Below are 21,305 nucleotides of genomic sequence, written 5' to 3'. Positions count from 1 at the left end.
GAAAAAAAGAAAAGAAAAAGAGAAAAAGAAAGAGAAAGAAGAAAGAGAAAGAGAAAGAGAAAGAAGAAAGAAAGAAAGAAAAAGAAAGAAAAAAAAGAAAGAAAAAAGAGAAAGAAAGAAGAAAGAAAGAAAGAAAGAAAGAAAGAAAGAAAGAAAGAAAGAAAGAAAGAAAGAAAGAAAGAAAAAGAAAAAAGAAAAGCAAGCAAGCCCACCTTCTTATTGTTAGTTCCTAGCCAACTTCTTAGCCAATAGTAGGGAATCAGTTCACTGAATTCAACCTAAATTCCCCCAGGCCTTTGGTAAATGTGAGTTCCTTGCACTTTGGGTTAGGAAACAGACAATGTGAGAAATTATTTTAACATGACTGTGGGCAAGCTGTCTGGACAACAGACAATGCCATATGAAGATAATTTGAACTCCAGCCTATACCAATCGGAGGAAGAAGGCCAGCTAACTACAGCTTCAGTGAACACTGCCTCTGAGGAGGTGGAAGGATCAGAGAAATAAAACAAGATTTAACATTAAAATACCTATGTTCTTGGCACTGTGCCCACTTTATTCACCCATATTTTCTAACCTAAGGGAATTCAACACTGAAAGCTGGGCATTAATATCCCCATTCTGAAGATCAGGAGACTGCAGTTCAAAAAGGTTAGGGAAACTTAACCTAAGGTGACACGTTCTAGGACTCTGCCCTAGGCACTGTTGGTGCAACCAACTACTGTTCTTCCCGGCGAGGACAATGAACTTGCTTTGTTACTGACTCAGTTTATTGTGACTTACTGTGACAAGTGTCCTGACATATTTTCACTTGGTTCTGCATTCCTGACCTTCCAAAAACACGTAATCTCTTTCATGTCTATACAGTTTACCTTCAAAGTCCTTTCACATCTATAGGGATAATATTCTTCTTACTATGGGGAAGGGCAGAGCCTTTTATGCCTGTTATGCTTAGAGAGAATAATGCCAGAAGAGTTTTTTAGGATCATCTGCTCCAAGTGTAAGTCCTTTCTTTCAAGGCTGGCTAGTCCACAGTCAAGACTGCAGGTGGCCCCCAGAATGTCAGGTGTGGCTCTGAAAGCAGGGGAACGAACCTTACAAATTGTACTGATACTAAAAGTAATCACATCTTTAAAAATAAAATAAAATAAATTACATTGCCATATGGAGATACAAGAGGGAATCCTAAATCATTAATGGAGAAGGAAATGATTTCCTATATAGGCCATTGGCAGGGAGGGGAAAGAAGGCACAGCAGGTTAAAAACCCAGAATTGCTACTGTTCCAAGTTGAAAAGCTAAGGAGTATGAAGTTTAAGACCATGGTGCAGGCCTATATGAAGAAAACTAATATACACACACATATATGTATGTGTTCTTTTATCAAAAAACCAACAACCACACATACACATATGTGTATATTAATTTTCTGATACTAGGTTGCTGGATCCAGAAAAGTTGAGGATTTGCTTTGGGCACTGTACTAGCCCAGTGATTTAAATTTTCATGATCTATGTTGCCCTTTTACAAGCAAGAGATTATTAAATCTGCAGTGTATACACTTGTTTCCTTCATTTAATAAGCAGTGGCTACTACATGCAGACACTGCCCTATGCACTTGGGATTTGGCAATAAATTAGACAAAATGTCTCTCTCCTGGAACTTCTATGTTAGTGGGGCAGACAACAAAGAAAAAATATCCAGGTGTGATGATGTGTGGCAGTGGAGGGCTAAGAAGTAAATTGTATACATTATTTTGGAGAATACAGTATCAACATTGTCACAGGGTTATTGTGAGGAGCAACTGAGAAGGAACAGTCTGAAAACTGTAAGGCCTTATGTAAGTATTAATCCTATAAAGCATATGCTCCGACCTCTACTAGTCTGTCAACATTTGTGGTAATATTCATTTAGAAATTCAACAAGTGTTTGGTAGGAGGATGCAGGTACATTTTGAATAATTTGTAATTAGTGAATCGACTGATGTCCTATTTCAATGAGCCATTTCATGATAGCAAGACATTCCAGGAGCCCACAAACCACACTATAAGCAAAGTTGATTAGGAGCTGAAACGCATGAGACAAGCAAATACATGACTGTAAGAGTGGCTGTGGAGTGAGAAGGGGATAGGTTGAATAAGCATCAGAAAATGAGACAACTGCATCCAAAGAATCTTGAAATCTACCCAGAAAAGACCTTCTCTAGCAAAATTATGACCAGTGTGTAACTTAAGAGGTAGAATTCGGCTCATTTTAAACACTTTCAGCTCATTTAAACTTTGACATAAGGTGCTCCTTCGAGCACAAAACACAATGGTGCCTCCTGCACTCAGTTTAAATTAAATATCATTCATTCCAAGTAGAACCTTCCTAACAAGTGAGAGACAAACGGCCCAAGAACAGATTTGGGAGTAAAACACTGCTTTTAAGCAGTAACAAAGTAACTGGAATTGGAACCAGGCCTTATTTCCTACTCTTCTGTCAGGGCTCTGCCATGCTGTCTAGACTATTACTGTCTCCCCCCTTGATGTGTATTTTTCTGTTGACTTTTTGTGGTTATAGTCTAGTGGACTAGGTGGCCAAGCGCTTGCTTTAAGGCATAGGGGTTCATGGAAATGGCAGAACTACCATAAAAAGGGCATTCTTTTACTTTCGTATAGGTGTTTAAACAACACAAAACCATTAGCAACTGTTGGGGGCGCCTGGCTGACTCCGTCGGTAGAGCATGTGACTCTTGATCTTGGGGTTATAAGCACAAGTCCCACATTGGGTGTACAGATTACTTAAAAATAAGATCTTTAAAAAAAAAAAGTATTAAGAACTTTAAAACCTTGCTACTCAAAGTGTGGTCCACATACCAGCAGCCATCAGCAGGGAAAAAGAAATGCATATTGTCAGACCCACCCAGACCTACTGAATCAATCTCTAGGGGAGCCACATCCTAAAGAAACTCTCACAGATGATTCTTATACTTGCTAAAGTTTAAGAAGTACTGTTTTATAACACAAATGCACTAGCTCTTAGATACACTAGAATGGTTAATAAGAAAAACCTGTTTTATTTTTCCTACCTAAGATTCAACTGAGTGTGAAGGTTATTCTGTTCTATCACCAATTATTGGTCAGCCTTCATTTTACATGTATAAATATAAAATATGTAATACCTTGTGTCAAGAACCAGCAAGTCAGCAAAATAAAAAATGAACAGCCAAAATACATGCTATCAATAGGGATTCATAATTACTTTTTATCAAAATACTATCCAATAAGAAGAGAAACACATTTGCAAGAGGCAAAGCACGTCTACATTTTAGAGTAATTTCTAGCAAACTTTGTATGCGTATATTATGTGCATGTATGTACATATATACGTTTGTGCATATATACACATATGCACGTACATGTGTGCACACACACGCACACACACACACATTCTGGCTTTAAGGAGCTTAGTATCTGTAAAATGTGGCCATATGGACTCCCTATGATTATAGGTCCACGGCTATTATTTTATTTCTTTGAAAGCAACCATTCTTTTAAAACTGAAGTACTTAGCATTTAAAAAATAGGCAGAAAATCAGTTACTATCACTATGAGAACAGAGTGCTCTCTGCACCATGGATTCCAAAACTGAGGAACACTGCCCAACCATACCAGGTAGACTCCTGCCTACCTTATTCATGAAGAATCAGAGGACATTCATCAATGTGCTACTAACCAATTAAAAAACATTTTTATTCAAGTATAATTAACATAGTTATATTAGTTTCAGATGTAGGATATACTAATTCAATAATTCTCAGTGCTGCTAACCAATTTATTATAAACATATTAGAACTTGGGAAATAAAGTTCGGTAATTAAACACTGAATAAACAGGCTAAAAAAACTGTTGTTTTTTTCTTCCAAAGGGGAATAAACTCTCTTACTACGTTTTTTTAAAAGGGGAAAGAAGGCAATTTTTCATGACATTCAATTACCAGTTAATTCTTCACCTAATTCTGGACTCTAATGTTTATGACAGTGTGACTAGTTTGTCTGAAGAAGTTTTAACAGCTATTTTCAAGAAGCTATTTCAGGTAGCACCTAAACTTCTACAGGAGCTCCACCTGCTTGTGTTTTGACTGCTTACGGACAAAACTCCTACCCTACCCTCAAACTGTTTCATTACCTTTACCACCCTTAACTTGCTCTGTTTCTTCTTCCATGATAGGAAAATGTTTATCCAAGAGAGGTGCACTCAGAAAGTACAGTATTTCATTTTAATTTCTTTAAATTAATTTTCTTTAATATGAAGGACAGAAGGAAGGAGAGTAAGAAGGGAAGGAGGGAAAATAACCCATTATTTCCTATCAAATTTGATAAATATCTATGATGGAAAAAAGATAAGTTTATTTTGAAATTGTTTTAATTTACAAATACAAAACACCGTGGAAGACAAAAAAATGAAAGAAAAACACAAAACATATAGGCAAATTTTTACTCCATGAGCTTCTCAAATCCTCACTTATTCACCAATCCCCAAAATGAAAAACTCTTCTAAAAAGGTATTCAGCCGCCACTGTAAAAGAAAGAAATATGGTCCATTTCAGTGTATAGAACATTTTAATAATAATTATTTGAAATTGCAATACGCTATAATTTTATAGAACTAAAATCAGTTATTTGAGAACCCCAAGAGAGCATAAAGGAGAAGAAACTGTACTTTGAAATCTTGGAACGGAAAAGATCCTTAGAGATGATGTGGCTTCTGCACAGGCTTATCTTAAAAACTCAAAATCCTCTTTTGGGAAATGTGTTTAACAGTGTAAGTCTTATTTAACAGTCTTGTCTTTCTGAACAAGACGGAAAATATCAATTACATACAGGACAGTTAGTTGGTTAAGTTTTTCAATTTGATATACAATCAGCCAGTTAAAAATAAAGAATAAAACTAGCTCAACCGTTCCCAACTACAATCACTAAAAAACAGGGGTTTAATCATACTAAAAACAAAAATCACCTTTTCTACAAAAGAACTTCTAAATTTCAAAAGCCTAAACATTGTAACAGTATATGGAGATATACATTTCAGTATTGTTTAATAATTTTTCTTAAGTAGGCTCCACACCCAATATGGGGCTTGAACTCACCACCCTTGAGATCAAGGGTGGCACGCTCTACCAACTGAGCCAGCCAGGCGCCCCTAGTATTGTTTAGTAATGTTAAAAAAAGAAAAGTAATTGTATTACTAGATGAAAGTAATACGCCTGAAAGAAATACTCCTGAATATATGCTTTAATGTTAAGTATTTTTAACGTTTATGTTATTAAATTGTATTGCTGTAACTAAAATATCCACAACTATGTAAGTCCTTTAAATTATCATACTACGGCTATTACTTTTGACTGCTATAATTGTATAGAAGAGGAAAACTTTTATCATAAGGAAAATAAAAAGTGGTAATTTAGCCTAATGAAAGAGAAGCTTGTGATTATATTTCATTTGCTATCATCCCAAAATAACCAGAACAGTGACTTATGCTCTTTTCAAGAGGGGAAAAAAAGATCTTTTGGTTTTACAGATGTCAAAGAATACCATGAAAAGAGTAAGTTTTGGTAGCTTTTCTCACAGAATGTTTTATTTGGTCTTCATGTTAATGTAAAAACTATCTGAAGGTAGATTTTTAACTCCTTAAACTCTGAAAGAATTTTGTTACTAGAAGACAAGTTTTCTAAGTAACTAGCTGTTGAACAATCTCTGACTGGTAAGATTGGTAAAAGATATTGTGTGTTTGCCATGGAAAGAATTAAGAGAAAGGAAACCAAATACTTGTTTCAAAACCCTCTTGGGAACAATCCGACTAATCTCAATCCAAAAGGGGGCGCTAAGAGTGCCTGTCCTAAACAGTTAGGCCACAACTGAGACAATGAAATAAAAGATTTTCTAGTACAAAACTAGGATAAGTAACAATGTTGGATAGATTAAAAACTCAAAAGTCTTTCCAAAGGGAATCTAGGAAAAAGGAATTTAACAAGGATAATGTTCCATTCTTAAGCGCAGAGGGATAGGGAGAGAGAATCTCCAGCAGACTCCCCAAGAGGAGCCTGACGCGGGGCTCAATCTCACAACCCTGAGATCATGACCTGAGCCAAAATCAAGTCAGACACTTAACCACCTGAGCCACCCAGGTGCCCTTCAACTGGTATTCTATCCTAGACATTGTCTATTTCAAAAAGTTTACTTACACAATGATGTTATTAATAGGGATATGGATCAACTTCACAAAAAAGCCAATGAATCCCATTATAGCAAATCCTATTGCTGTTGCCATGGCAATCTTCTGGAATTCTGGATTTAAAAACACAAAATTTAGATTATTTTTTGCATTGTCATTGCAAGTATAGGAGAGAAAACTAACAGTGACATAAATAAACATACTAGTGTACATTTCTCCTGATAGTAAATATATAATTTTAAATTAAACAAAACATGATATTAAGAAACAAATTGCTTGACAGATTTTTAAATTTTCGTATTTTACTGATATTTAAGGACAGAGAAATAAAGTGGCTACCCATGCTAGTGAATCCACCAACAAGCAACAAAATATTCTACCTTCTTAGCAAATGAACAGAATACCAAAAAGAAATGAAACATGAATAAAATATACAGAATGTTTTAAAAGTTGTTATACTGTTAAAAGTATTAATTATAGAAACACAGAACATGACTTTTTTTTATAAATAGGTCTGTTGTCTTTGATATCACAATGAAGCCAGAAATAAAGCCTGAGAAATCAAACTGGGCTGGGCACAATCTTATGTAAATGTTTCCATTTAATGTCATTTCCTCAGGGGGCTCCCCCTGCCCTCCTGACTTGGTTAGTCCTATTATGTGCTGTCCAAACTCCTATTTCTCTTCTATAGTAATTATCACAGCTGTAATTAAAGTGGTAATTGCCATTCATGACTGTCTTCCCTGAAAGATTCTAAACTACCCAAGAGCAAGGACTATTCTCTATTACATGTTTTTATGTATTATACTACATATATACTATAATGTAATATATTCTCTATTACATTCCCAGCTCCTAACTTCGGGCAGCACTCAAATGAATAAAGGTAAACAAATTCTGGTGCACCTTTTAACAGATGAATTACGATAAATATGAATTTAACTTCCTAGGTTGGAAACAACAATACTGTTGATTTCATGTTAAGGTTTTGCTTAGGGGAGGAAAGGGGAGGGGGGCAGTGGCAGAGCAGGGAGGACTCCAAAAGATTTTCCAGAGTGGAAATGTGGAACATATTAAAAACTCTGAAGTCACTAACTATGACTAAGGCAAACCTAACATGGAAAATAAGACTGTAATAATATTTCACCATTTGAAAATACATAAACAGAAAAATCTGTACAGTGTAAAAAAGTGTATAAAATTTAGGAAGAAGTGACAGGATTAAAAAGCAATAAAGCAAAATTAATCACTACAAATGTTGATGGAAATAATGCATGAGTTATGAAACAGGAAGATTTTAATCAAAGAAAAGACTTAGGAAAATGCAAAGATTTAACCTTTCCCCCCATTTTAAAGCTATTACCTTTTCTATCAGGTTTAGTGCATCTTTTAACCAGCCGAATTGAGTCCTTCACAAACTGCCGACTTGGCTCAACAAACTGCATTACCTGATCCATGATGCCTGTTTAAACAAAACAAAGGAGTAAAGATACTTACTGGTATTCCTTATCATAAAGTACTTGCTCAGGTATATCAAAATGTAAAGGAGACCAGCCAGGAATTCATGTCTGAGATGAGTCAATTCCATCTCATAAAATAAAACAAAAAAAAATACAGATTCCAAGCCTAAACTGACATTATTTTTATAAACTCCAGTGAAACATCAGATCAAAGGCAATAAAAAAAGCACAGGTCTTACCTCCGTTTTTATGCTCCTAACATAACAGGCTAAATAATTAACAACCCATCCTCTCCTTACCCACTCTGCGGTCTTCTCATTGTTCCTGCTAAGGAACCAGCAACGTTGGGATCCAACAAATATTTTCTATATTTTATCTTAAACGCTCAGAAACCAGTGTCAAGTGCAGTGAGGGCCAACTACGGTGCTGCAAGAGTCTAGACTAGAGGTAACATGGATTTCAATCTGATTGTTCTAAACTATGGCCACACAACACTTTCAGAAAAGAGTGTATTTGTGTGGAATAGAGCTATAAAATTTTCAGAAGATTAACTAAACCAAGATCCGGATTCTGAGAAGCTATTACCTATACTCCAAACCTTTAGTTTGGACACACCTGTTAAGAAAACACCACTTACATTTCATCACACAGGTTCTTCTGAGACGTGCATCGCCCAATAGAGAAATATCATCCAATCCCAGCTTTGAGAGCCACTGGTTATTAAAGAATGAGGCCAATTTACTCCTTGCATCCTACTTTATCTCTAGTGTTTAGACGAGTGGCCAGGCACATGAACACTCAATAAATTTCTGTTAAATCAATGAATGAGTCCCACTTTAAGAGCAGCTGGTGGTTCAAATCCCTGTCTATGAAATATAAACTCTCTGAGCTCCACTTTGCTCACCCAGGGCGGGCAGGCGGTTTAAAATTCTTAAACATCCTGAGCCAAGTACGTTGGGTCTGCCTGTTTTCTTAGTAGTTCACTTAACTTAATTCTTCAAATCCAGTGGGCTAAACTTTACAGACGTCCCGAAGAAAGCTAAGGGCTATTTCTTCGGGGTGGGGGGAAGCACAATGCACAACACTGCACTCACTTCCAGCGGAAGGGATCCAGTAACACACTATGATCTCTCGATCTAGAATCTAGACCAATCCTCCCACCATAGCCCACAGAAAGGGTGGTAGGGCCAGGGCTGAATACAGCTCTTCCGAGACAGGACGCTACACACAAATCCCCAAAGCCAACCCCGAGGGGGCTCCGGCGGCTGGCCGTTAACTCTGGACTAGAGCACAGAACACACCAACAGCTCCCAACAGCGTACGAGCTGCACACAGAGGAGGCCGAGGGCAAACAGCCAGAAAGCCGAAGCCTGGGCCAGGACTTGAAGCGCTGAAGGGCCAGAGGCCATCAGAGCCACTCTCCTTCGGGATCTCGGGAGGCCGCGGCCCTGGGACTTTGCTTCCACAGAAGGCCGTGCGAGTAGGTGTGCAGGTAGGTGGAAGCGCCGGACCTCGGTCTCAGACCTGAGCGAGCGGCCCTTCTTACCGCCCGCCGAGAGCCTCCCGGCAACACCCACCGGCTCGCCCACGCCCGCCGCCGACAGTCACAAAGGGTTCATCCCCAAGCCCACCACGAGACAGAGCCTCACCTGCCAGCCAACGACTCAGACGCCAGCGACACGTAGCACAAAAACGAACGGATCTAGGGCCACCGGAACCGGAAACCGGTTATCTGGCCTCTAGCCCGCCCACCCTTTCGTTCATTGGTCCTTTACGCGGAGACATCAGTGCGCAGGCGCAGCTCGAAGTACGGCTCGGACACGCATCCCGGAAGAGGTACGCTGCGGCGCTTGGCATAGATAGAGATCAATCAGAACTCTTATTGTTGGTAGGAGTGTAAGATGATGCGATCTTTTTGGAAAAGGTTTGGCAGTTGGTTATAAAACTAAGCACACATCACCCTATTACCTCATAATTCCAATTTTAGGTATTTACTGAAGATACATGAAAATATGTCCACCTAAAGACTTGTGCAAGAATATAGCACGTTTATTTGTAATAGTCAAAAAAAAGTGAAATGATTCAGGGGTCCATCAAGAGAAGAATAGAATGATTTATAGAAATGTTGAATTACTGTATTGTATAACTAACACTAATCTAACACTGTATGTTAGCTGACTGGAATTAAAAACTTTAAAAAGAACATACAAACAAAAAGGTATTACTTCCACAATTAAATGCTATTACACAATTGAGAGAGAAAAAAATGTATCTATGCAGCAATACTGATGAATATCAAAAACCTGGTGAGTGAAATAGGTCTCTGAGAAAGAGTGCATACTTTGCAATTCTGTTTTTAAGGAGTTCTAGGCGAGGTAGAATTAATGTATGGTGAAAACAGTGTTTGGAAGTAACGATTGAGGAGGATAAGGAAACAGGTGAAAATATGTAACTTGACAAGGGTTAGGGTTACACAGGTGTCTTAGTTCAGGCTGCATAACAAAATACCATAGACTGGATGACTTAACCCATAAATATTTATTTCTCACAGTTCTGGAGGACAGAAGTCCCAGATTAGGGTGCCCACATGGTTGGGTTCTTGGTAGAGGACCTCTTCCTTGTTTACAGAGGACTGTCCTCTCTTTATATCCTCATACAGCTGAGAGCGTGCTAGTCCTTCCCCTTGTATGGTACTAATCCCTTCGTTGGGCTCCACCCTCATTACCTAATTACCTCCGAAAGGCCCCACCTCCATCACAGTAGTACTTCAACAAAAGAATGTGTTTGGGGAGTTCAAATGTTCAGTCCATAGTAACAGGTGTATGCATTTCTCACAGCTCATCAAATAGTACTCTTAAGGTCTCTGCATTCTGCTTTATGTAAAATTTGCCTCAAAAACTAAAGCACTATAAACAGATATTGGACCCTGGTTAAACAGGAGTGAAGTATACAATTATCTGCAGTCTACTTAGGTAAAAAGGTGGATTCATGGTTTGATAGAGGAATGGATAGGTAAGTGATAAAGCAAATATAGGAAAGTGTTCATTGCAGACTCTTAGTTGTGGTGGTGTAGGTATTCACTGAACAATTTTTATGTATGAAATCTTTTGTAATATGGGGGAAAGTATACACAGATCACTAAGTCAAGTTTTTTTTTAAATTTTGGTCTGACAAATAATGATGAATATAAATTGAAAGTACATGTGATAGAAATTTTAAATTGCCCCTTAATTTAAAAATATCAGTGAAATACTAATGGTGTCATTTGAGATAAGCTGAATTAATGCTCCATTTAGATTCCTGAATCTCTGCCTGAAGGAAAAAAAAGTTAAAAACCCTGTGTAGATAGAAAAAATTTTAAAACATCACATTTAAGTAATAAAGCCTCTGGTTAGATTGATGAATATTTTACTCAGAGTTTTCATCTTTTGTTCCTTAAAGTAGGAAAAGATAACCTTTAACTGCAAATGGGATATATGATATTTTTTACATTTATTTTATTTGCAAGCAAGATCTCTTTGCTTCTTTGAAGGAGAGTTAAAAATTATAGCTCTACATCTTCCTTTTATAGACTTTCAAAGTGGGTATTGAAAACATATAAGTAAAGTTTTCATTGCATAATTTAAGAAGTTCTATTTTTTCTTAAAAAATAATATTGTACCATATGATGTGATATATGTATGTATGTATATATGTCTATGTTTAGGAAAAGGCTAATTCAGATTTGCTAATGTTTAAATTTTATTACCATTGCCAGTTCTTACCAGTTTACATTTTCAAACTTTAAAGTTCTTTTTTTTTTCTTAAGGTAATAAGATATTTCATAAAGGGATAGTAAAACTCTACCATATCCTGGGTGTTAGGGACGTTCCTACCTTAGAACAAATCCCTGGGAAGCTATGCTTCAATATCCAAGTGGTGAGAACAAACCCCTGCTGGTTTGGCCCCGCATACAGAGACAAATGCTAGTTCCAGAGCTCACCGTTTCGATGTTGATGTCACAACGGCTATCCTTGACTTGTGTCAACTGTGATGTTCTCTTATTTGCTTACTTGCTTCAACTAGGCTTACGTATTTTTGTTCTCTTATCTTTTAATTCTTCTGTAACATCCTGCCCCTCCTTATTCTCCCAACTCTCTATTTCCTTTCACTAGGCTTCCTTTAAATCCCTCTTCTTGGGAATTTATATTTTATTTCCCCTCTAAGATAAATAGTACTTTTATAAGGTAAGAACCACACAACAAAAAGGTGGGGAGCAGGGAAGATCTGTGAAGAACCAAGGACCCCATAGCATCTATCTTTTTGTTGTATATTACCTACTCAAAGTATCAGAAACTGGGAAGAGCTACATTTTTTTAAAGGGAGAAGGTGATGCTCAGTAAGTATAATAGACCTACAGTTGGAGTAATACAAAATCATACAAGTGTTACTAGAGCTCCAGAAAAAAATTAACAATTGCCCATAGAAACAAAGAGTCTTTGGGGCAAAAATATTTTGGAGTTAAATATGATCAAGTCAAATACAGTTTTTAAAGTACTTTAAAGAAGTTATTCTGTCTTAATTCCCCATAAACACAGTAACTAGAATAGGGCAATGAAAATGATTTGAGAGTTTTAGATGGCAAATACTTAATTACCAGCAACCCTACATTGTCAGTTCTAATAAACAATTCTTGTTAGTTCTCTACAGCATTTGACACCATCAACTACTTCCTCTTGAAACTCTCTGCTACCTTTACTTTAGGATAACCAAAAACAAAAGCAAAAAGGTACTTTCCCGACCATTTCTGAGTCTCCTTCAGAGACTTTATTTCCTGCACTGGTCCTGTATGGTCAAGATAGGCTAACTGCTCTAACACGCAAACACAACATCTGGTTTAACACCATGTTTATTTCTTGCCCATACCCCATCTAAGGTGGACACAGTCATTTAGCATCTCAGGCTCCTTAAATTGTGTAGTCCTGCCAGTTTCTAGGGCCTTGGAGTCTTCTGGTGCCTCCTTTACATCCAGCCAGGAGATCAAGGAAGAGAAAGAATGTGGAGGCTTGAGTGAGACTTTAGAGGCCTGAAAACAGCATCCATGACTTTCCCCTGAATCTCATTGGCCAGAATTCACCAGTATGGCTTCACTGAACTGTAGAAGTCGCAGGAAACAGTTTCATTGTGTGCCAGAGGAGGAAGGAGACATTAGTATGACTGAATAATCAGCCAGTCTTTAGCATTTTCTTAACTATTTATGTTCCTAAGAGTTCCATTCTCAACCTGTTCTTGCATTTTAGATTTTTCAGTTGATTCTTGGGATTTTGACTACTATGAGTAGATTACTGACAAGTCTATATCTCTGATCAAGGTTTTTTTAAAAATAAATAAATTAATTAATTAATTTTTTAAGTAATCTCAACACCCAACGTGTGGCTCAAACTCACAACCCCGAGAGCAAGAGTTACATGTAACTCCACCAGCTGAGCCAGCTAGGCACCCCAAGATCTTGTTTAATGAAAAAAACAAGGTAGAGAAAAATGTGTACAGTATGTCACAACTCATCTAAGAAATTTTAATAATATCTCCACATATATAATGTTTTTCCAAAGATTTTTAAAATATATTAATTTAGAGAAGGAGAGAGAAAGTGCTTGGGTGTGCACGAGGGGGTGGGGGAGGGACAAGCAGACTCTGCACTGACCTGAGCCAAAACCAAAAGTCAGATGCTCAACTGACTGAACCACCTAGATGCCCCTATATTTAATTTTTTTAATGAAAAGATGAACTTTGAAAATTATATGACTACCTGTAGTGCAAAGAAAATAAGAAGTGAAACCTATTTGAATATATCTCCTTTAGTAGATTTGATTTTGGAACTGTGAATATTTTATTTGATTACTTTTAAAGTTAATCTTTTAAGAGTAAACTTTTGCAATATAGCGCAACTGTTCTAAATTATTTTGGAACAGTAATCTGTGTGATAGAAGGATAAAATGAAAAGCATAAGCTTAAAGAGTTTTTAGTTATATTTTTGGTAGGATTGATGGTATTGTTTTTGAGACTTATTTGTGTATTATGGGATAAAATAAGTGAGTAACTATGTTGATGTCATTGAAAACCAGAATTTTCAGAGTTCCTGAAAGGAAAAGCAGGTAAAAGACTGGCATGGTTAAATTAAAGCCCTGTCATCTTTAGTTTGAATTGGAAGTACCATGAATTTATGGAGTATTTTATCTGAAAGAAAATAAACAAGATTACCTGGTTCTGTGCTCTAAAAAGGCCTAGAAACAATGTTCAGCCCAGTAGCAATGGGTTCCTAGCCCCAGATTATGGCCTCTCTATACTATTTTCTAGGAAAAGAAACCAGTGCTTTGTGGAAAAAAGGAAGATTCAAGGCTGAGGCAGGAAATCTACAGGATAAGTCTGGACTATTATTATCCAAGAAGGCTACTAGAGTTCTGTCAGAACTCAGGAGCTCACCTGAAGAGCTTCCTTCTGGCTAAAGATGGGACAGTAAGGATGATAAATGCAGTGTGTTGAAACGCATTGAATATGTTTAAATCCATGTGTTTGTAAGTATATCAAAAAACTTTTCAGTCACCTTTGGAGAATATAAATGAAGCATGTAATTAACTTGAAAACAGGCAAATAAAGGGTAAGAATCAGGCATTTATTCTAATTTTCCTGTACCATCTGACCAAACTCATTGATAAGGGGAAACTTCTTTTTATGAAATTATTGCAGGTACTAAACAGTGGCAACAAAATGATACCTGGTGAGAATATTACATGTTGTACTAACAATAGATTAATGGACCTAGCTATAGATCAGATTAACAGACGTTTCCAATAAAGGACCAGATAGTAAATATTTTAGTGTTGGAGGCCATAAAGTCTCTCTTGTAGCTCTACTGTTGTAGTGAAAGCTGTCATATGAAACATGTAAAAGAATGGATATGACTGTGTTCCAATTAACCTTATTTATAGTAATAGATAGAAGAGCAGATGGTCCACAGGCCATAGTTTTCCAACCCACAGTCTAGGTACTGCTTATCAATGCCTGATAACATCACAAAAGAGAGAAGATCAGACATGTACCCCTGATGTAAGAACAACATAACATCACCTATGAAATAGCTTTGACAAAAGGTAAGAATAATTAAACCTAGTCTCTCATCAAAACTATAGATGTAATGATCGATTTACAAAAAATATAGGGACTGAAGAACATGTTAAACTTCACCACCAGTATGCAGCCAGGGGAAAAAAAATGTACATTGGGAGAAATTACAGGACAGATGGCTGTTTTCTAAAAAAAAAAAAAGTGGAATCTATGAATTATATATATGTGTGTATATATATATATGTGTGTGTGTGTGTATATGTACACATATAAAGATATATCCATTTATTTGTTTTAGAGAGAGCCAGGCAAGGGGCAGAGGGAGAGGGAGAGAGAATCCACAAGCAGATTCCCCAATGAGCACAGAGCCCATCGTGGGGCTCGATCCCAGGACCCTGAGATCATGACCTGAGCCAAAACCAAGAGTCAGCCACTCAACCGACAGCCACCCAGGTGCCACTATGAATCAAATATATATAAAAAGTATGACAATTAATGACATATTTATCCTGAGTCAATAAGCTGATATTTTAAACACATGAATTATATCTATAATATTAAAATTATTGTTAATAATTTAGGAGTGATCCTGTTATTGTCCTAACTTTTAAGATAGGTGAAAGAAGAGTTGCTAGTTGGAGAGTGGAGAGGGTAGTCCATCAGTTTAGCTGTTTTATAAACTGGATTCTGCATAATACTTAAGTCTGTGGTTGTACCGTTTTTTGGTTGATCTAGTATTTTAACTCCTCAGCTAGGGGCAGACCGGGAAGGTTGTCAGTAATTTCTACCTAACTCCCTGAGTTATATAGTACTGCTACAGAGGGTGAAACATGTGCAAACATAGTGTCAAAATTACCCATGTAGTGTATATTTAGGACAAATTCCATCCACATTTTGACATAGGTTATTATCTTAATTTTCTTGGTTGTTGAGTACATCTTAAAACATGACTATATTTTGAGATATTTTTAGCAAAAATAATACATGCTATTTTAAAAATTCAGACAATACAGACAAGTAAAAAAAAAAATATTGAAAATAACCACTATCCTTCACCTAGTAAAATGCTTTATTAACAGACAAATCTCATTCCAGTTCTCTCTATGCAGATACACAGATATCTAGGTGAATAACCAGAAAATAGATATATTAAAAAAATCATATTAAAAGTATGTATAAATACTTTGAGTTTAACGAGAAAAATGACCTGAAATCAAAATGAAAATTTCTTATTTCTGAATGTAAGATAAACATTTATTTACTGCATGTGGTATTGCTCCTTAGTTATAATTCTTAGGTTATTTTTTCTTAAAAAAAATGAGAAAAACATGAAGGTAAGATATATATGCTTAAAATGTTTTAATTTTAGGCCATAAAATTGGTACCTTGCTGTGATGAGAAAATTAACACCCTTCCTCCTTACTCCCCTCCCAATTTCTGTTAGTGTTTTGGAATATTCCCTAAACGAGAGATGATTCTTTTGGTGAGGCCCAGTTTAATTCATTTAAAACAATAAAGTGAAAAATTGTAAGACCCCCCCACACACTTCTATTCACCATCATACTAGAGTCCTAGATAATGACATAAAACAAGAAAAAGGGTGGGAGGAAGGCATATAGATTTAAGAAAAAGAAAGAAAATTATCTTTCTTCACATATGACACGATTGATTGTAGAAAACCCCAAAGAATCAAAAAAATCTGGAACTAATAAGCAGTTACAGTAAGATTACAGGATACAGAATTAATATACAAAAGTCAAAAGTCAGTTTGCTTTCCTAGATACCAGCAATGAAACATTGGAAATAAAAACTACAGCATCATTTTATTAATACCAAAAAGAGAAGGAAGAAGGGAGGGAGGCAGGTCAACATAGATATAAATTTAAAACATGTATAAGATCTATGTTAGGCAAACTATTAAATTGATGAAGGAAATCAAAGAAAGTTTAAGTAAATGGAGAGAGATTCTGTGTTCATGGATAGGAAGACACAATATTTCAAGATGTCTATTCTTCCCAACTTGATATTCAACACAATTCCTATCAAGACCCCAGCAAATTATTTTGGATATCAACAAACTGATTCTAAAGTTTATGGAAAAACAAAAGAGTAGCCAACCGATATTGAAGAAAGATGGAAAATTGGCAGTACTAGGCTTTAAGACTTACTGTAAATCTAAAGGAATTCAGACAGTATGGTATTGGTGAAAGAATAAACAAACAGATCAATTGAACAGAACAGACAACCCAGAGATAGGCCCACACAAATATAGTCAACTGATGTTTGACAAAAGAGCAAAAGCGTATAGTGGAGTGCAGATAGTCTTTTCAACTAAACTACTAGACCAGCTGGAAATCCACATGCAAAAAGTGAAACTAGACACAGACCTTACACCTTTCACAAAAATTAATTCAAAATGGATCATAGACCTAAGCATAAAATGCAAAACTGTAAAAAGTCTAGAAGATAACGTAAGAGAAAACCCAGGTGACTTTGAGTTTGGTAATCGGGTTTTAGGTACAACATCAAAGGACAATGCATGAAAGAAAAAAATAAGTGTGACTTAATTAAGGTCAAAACTTCTGCTCTACAGAAGACACTGTTAAGAGAATGAAAAGACAAGCCACAGACTGGGAGAACATATTTGCAAAACATATCTAATAAAGGACTGTTACTCAAAATATACAAAGAACTCTGAAAACTCAGCAGTTTGAAAAAAAAAAAGGCAAGAGATCTGAACAGACACTTCCGCAAAGATATACACATGGCAAATGAGCATATGAAAAGGTGTTCGGTATCACATGTCATCAGGGAATTGCAAATTAAAACAATAATGAGATACTACTACTACTACCTGTTAGAGTGGTTAAAATCCAAAATACTGAGAACACCAAGTGCTGATAAGGATGTGGAGCAATAGAACTTTCATTCATTTCTAGTAGGAATGCAATCACTTTGGAAGACAGGCAGTTTCTTACAAAGCTAAACATAATCTTACAATACCATCCTGCAGTCATGCTCCTTGGAGTTGAAAACTTATGTCCACACAAAAACCTGCACGCAGATGTTTATAACAGCTTTACTTATAATTGTCAATATCGGAGGCAACCAAGATGTCTTTCAGTAGATTAATGGATAAATGAACTGATACATCTATACAATAGAATATTATTTAGTGATAAAAGGAACTATCAAGCCATGAAAAGGCATGGAAGATGCTTAAAAGCATATTGCTAAGTGAAAGAAGCCAGTCTGAAAAAGCTGCATACTATGTGATTCCAACCATATGATATTCTGCAAAAGGCAAAACTGTAGACAGTTAAAAAATTAATGCTTGCCGGGGAATTGAGGAGCAGCAGGAAAAGGAGGAATAAGTGAAGAACAAGGCATCTTTAGTGCACTGAAACTACTCTGTATGACACTGTAACGGTGGATACTAGGAAGTATACTTTTGTCAAAACGCACGGACATGCAAAACACAAAGAGTGAATCCTCGTGTAAACTATGGACTAGTCATCATTGATGGTAACAAATGTATGTTAGTATAAGATGTTAATAGGGGAAACTTCAGAGGAAGTCAGGGGAGGGTATGGTAGTTTTCTGTACTTTCTATTCAATTTTTTCTGTGAACACTACTCAAAGTCTATCAGTAAAAATTAAAAATGAATTATAAGACTCAGAGATGGAGAGAAACTAGAGTCATTCCATTGTTTTCCTTATGCTGTTTCTAAAACAAATTGAAGCAGCATTGAGACTCCTCCACTCTTTCCCTCTATCAGTTAGTCTTTGTTTTTTGTTTTGTTTTGTTCTCAAGATTCTGATAAATTCAGTATCTCTCCTAAGACAGAGTGGACAGAGATAAGTTTGACCACATACCTAGTTATAACCAACTGACTTTTTAATTTTTTTATTATTTTTAAATTTTTATTTAAATTCAATTAGCCAACATATAGTATATCATTAGTTTCAGATGTAGAGTTCAGTAATTCATCAGTTGCATATAACACCCAGTGCTCATCACATCACGTGCCCTTCTTAATGCCCATCGCCCAGTTATCCCATACCCGACCCACCTCCCCTCCAGTAACCCTCAGCTTATTTCCTATACTTAAGAGTCTCTCATAGTTTGGTTTGTCTCGCTCTCTGATTTCTTCCCATTCCATTTTTCCCTCCCTTCCCCTATGATCCTCTGCAGTATTCCTTATATTCCACAAATGAGTGAAACCATTCTTCCTCTGATTGACTTATTTCACTCAGCATAATACCCTCCAGTTCCATAGATGTCGATATAAATGGTAAGATTTCATCCTTTCTGATGGCTGAGTAATATTCCATTATATATATACCACGTCTTCTTTATCCATTCCTCTGTCGATAGACACCTGGGCTCTTTCCATATTTTGGCTATTGTGGACATTGCTGTAAGTATTGGGGTAGGTACAGGTGCCCCTTCAGATCACTGCATTTGTATCTTTGGGGTAAATACCTAGTAGTGCAATTGCTGGGTATAGGGTAGCTCTCTTATCAACTTTTTGAGGAAGCTCCATACTGTTTTCCAGAGTGACTGTACCAGCTTGCATTCCCATCAACAGTGTAAGAGGGTTCCCCTTTCTCCACATCGTCACCAACATTTGTTGTTTACTGACTTGTTAATTTTAGCCATTCTGACTGGTGTGAGGTGGTATCTCATTGTGGTTTTGATTTGTATTTCCCTGATGCCGAGTATTCTGAAGCATTTTTTCATGTGTATGATGTCCATTTGTATGTCTTCTTTGGATAAATGTCTGTTCATGTCTTCTGCCCATTTCTTGACTGGATTATCTGTTTTTTAGGTGTTGAGTTTGATAAGTTCTTTATAGCTCATGGATACTAGCCCTTAAACTGATGTGTCATTTGCATATAACTTCTCCGATTCCATAGGTTGCCTTTTAGTTTTGTTGACTGTTTCCTTGGCTGTGCAGAAGCTTTTTATCTTGATGAGGTCACAATAGTTCATTTTTGCTTTTGTTTCCCTTGCCTCTGGAGACACGTTTTGCAAGAAGTTGCTGTGGCCCAGGTCAAAGGGGTTGTTGCCCATATTCTCTAGGATTTTGATGGATTCCTGTCTCACATTTAGGTCTTTCATCCATTTTGAGTTTATCTTTGTGTACAGTGTAAGAGAATTGTCCAGTATCATTCTTCTGAATGTGGCTGTCCAATTTTCCCAACACCATTTGTTGAAGAGACTGTCCTTTTTCCCTTGGATATTCTTTCCTGCTTTGTTGAAGATTAGTTGACCATAGAGTTGAGGGTACATTTCTGTGTTTTTTATTCTGTTCCATTGATCTATAAGGCTATTTTTGTGCCAGTACCATACAGTCTTGATGATCACAGCTTTGTAATATAGCTTGAAGTCCAGCATTGTGATGCCCCCAGCTTTGGTTTTCTTTTTCAACATTTCCCTGGTTATTTGGGGTCTTTTCTGGTTCCATACAAATCTTAGGACTGTTTGTTCCAGCTCTGTGAAAAATGTTGATGATATTTTGATAGAGATTGCATTGAATTTGTAGATTGCTCTGGGCATCACAGACATTTTCACAATATTTATTCTTCCAATCCATGAGCATGGAATGTTTTTCCATTTCTTCATGTCCTCCTCAATTTCTTTCATAAGTGTTCTGTAGTTTCTGTAGTTTTCTGGGTACAGATCCTTACCTCTTTTGTTAGGTTTATCCTAGGTATCTTACAGTTTTTGGTGCAATTGTAAATGGAATCGATTCCTTAATTTCTCTTTCTTCAGTCACATTGTTAGTGTATAGAAATGCAAATGATTTCTGTGCATTGATTTTATATCCTGCCATGTTGCTAAATTGCTATATGAGTTCTAGCAATTGTGGGGTGGAGTATTTTGGGTTTTCCACATAAAGTATCATGTCATCTGTGAAGACTGAGAGTTTAACTTCTTCTTTGCCAATTTGAATGCCTTTTGTTTCTTTTTGTTGCTGATAGCTGAGGCTAGGACTTCTAGTACTATGTTGAACAACAGTGGTGAGAGTGGGCATCCCTGTTGTGTTCCTGCCCTTAGGGAAAGGCTCTGAGTTTTTCCCTATTGAGAATGATATTCTCTGTGAGCTTTTCATAGATGGCTTTTATGATATTGAGGTATGTTCCCTTTATCCCTACACTATGAAGAGTTTAATCAAGAAAGGATGCTGTATTTTGTCAAATGCTTTTTCTACATCAATTCAGAGGATCATGTGGTTCTTGTTTTTTGTTTTTTGGGTTTTTTTTAATTAATGCGATCTATCACGTTGATTGATTTGCAAATGTTGAACCACCCTTGCATCCCAGGAATAAATTTCACCTGGTCGTGGTGAATTTTAATGTACTGTTGGATCCTATTGGCTAGTATCTTGCTGAGGATTTTGGCATCCATGTTCATCAAGGATATTGGTCTGTAATTCTCCTCTTTTGGTGGGGTCTTTGGTTTGGGGATCAAGGTACTGCTACCTCATAGAACAAGTTTGGAGGTTTTCCTTCTATTTCTG

General features: G+C 36.6%; 1 protein-coding gene across 1 annotated transcript; it reads right to left on the bottom strand.

Moving 5' to 3' along the window:
- Nucleotides 1-4,367: 4,367 nt before the first annotated feature.
- SEC61G (SEC61 translocon subunit gamma) lies at nt 4,368-9,435 on the bottom strand. The gene is made up of 4 exons (XM_006729833.3): nt 9,324-9,435; nt 7,578-7,676; nt 6,225-6,327; nt 4,368-4,558 (listed from the first exon to the last, which is right to left on the bottom strand). Exons 2-4 carry the CDS (start codon nt 7,669-7,671, stop codon nt 4,549-4,551), a joined length of 207 nt encoding a protein of 68 aa, XP_006729896.1. The 5' UTR covers nt 7,672-7,676; nt 9,324-9,435; the 3' UTR covers nt 4,368-4,548.
- Between the last annotated feature and the right edge of the window lie 11,870 nt (nt 9,436-21,305).

This window comes from Leptonychotes weddellii, chromosome 12, assembly GCF_054177405.1.
Source record: "Leptonychotes weddellii isolate Sample4059 chromosome 12, ASM5417740v2, whole genome shotgun sequence".
Taxonomy (NCBI): domain Eukaryota; kingdom Metazoa; phylum Chordata; class Mammalia; order Carnivora; family Phocidae; genus Leptonychotes; species Leptonychotes weddellii.
This window is presented reverse-complemented; position numbering and strand designations above follow the sequence as displayed.

Coding starts and splice junctions, on each gene's coding strand:
- SEC61G (XM_006729833.3), bottom strand. CDS start 7,671: ATGGATCAGGTAATGCAGTTTGTTGAGCCAAGTCGGCAGTTTGTGAAG. Junction 6,328..7,577: donor CACTAAACCTGATAGAAAAG/GTAATAGCTTTA, acceptor TTTTAAATCCAG/AATTCCAGAAGATTGCCATG.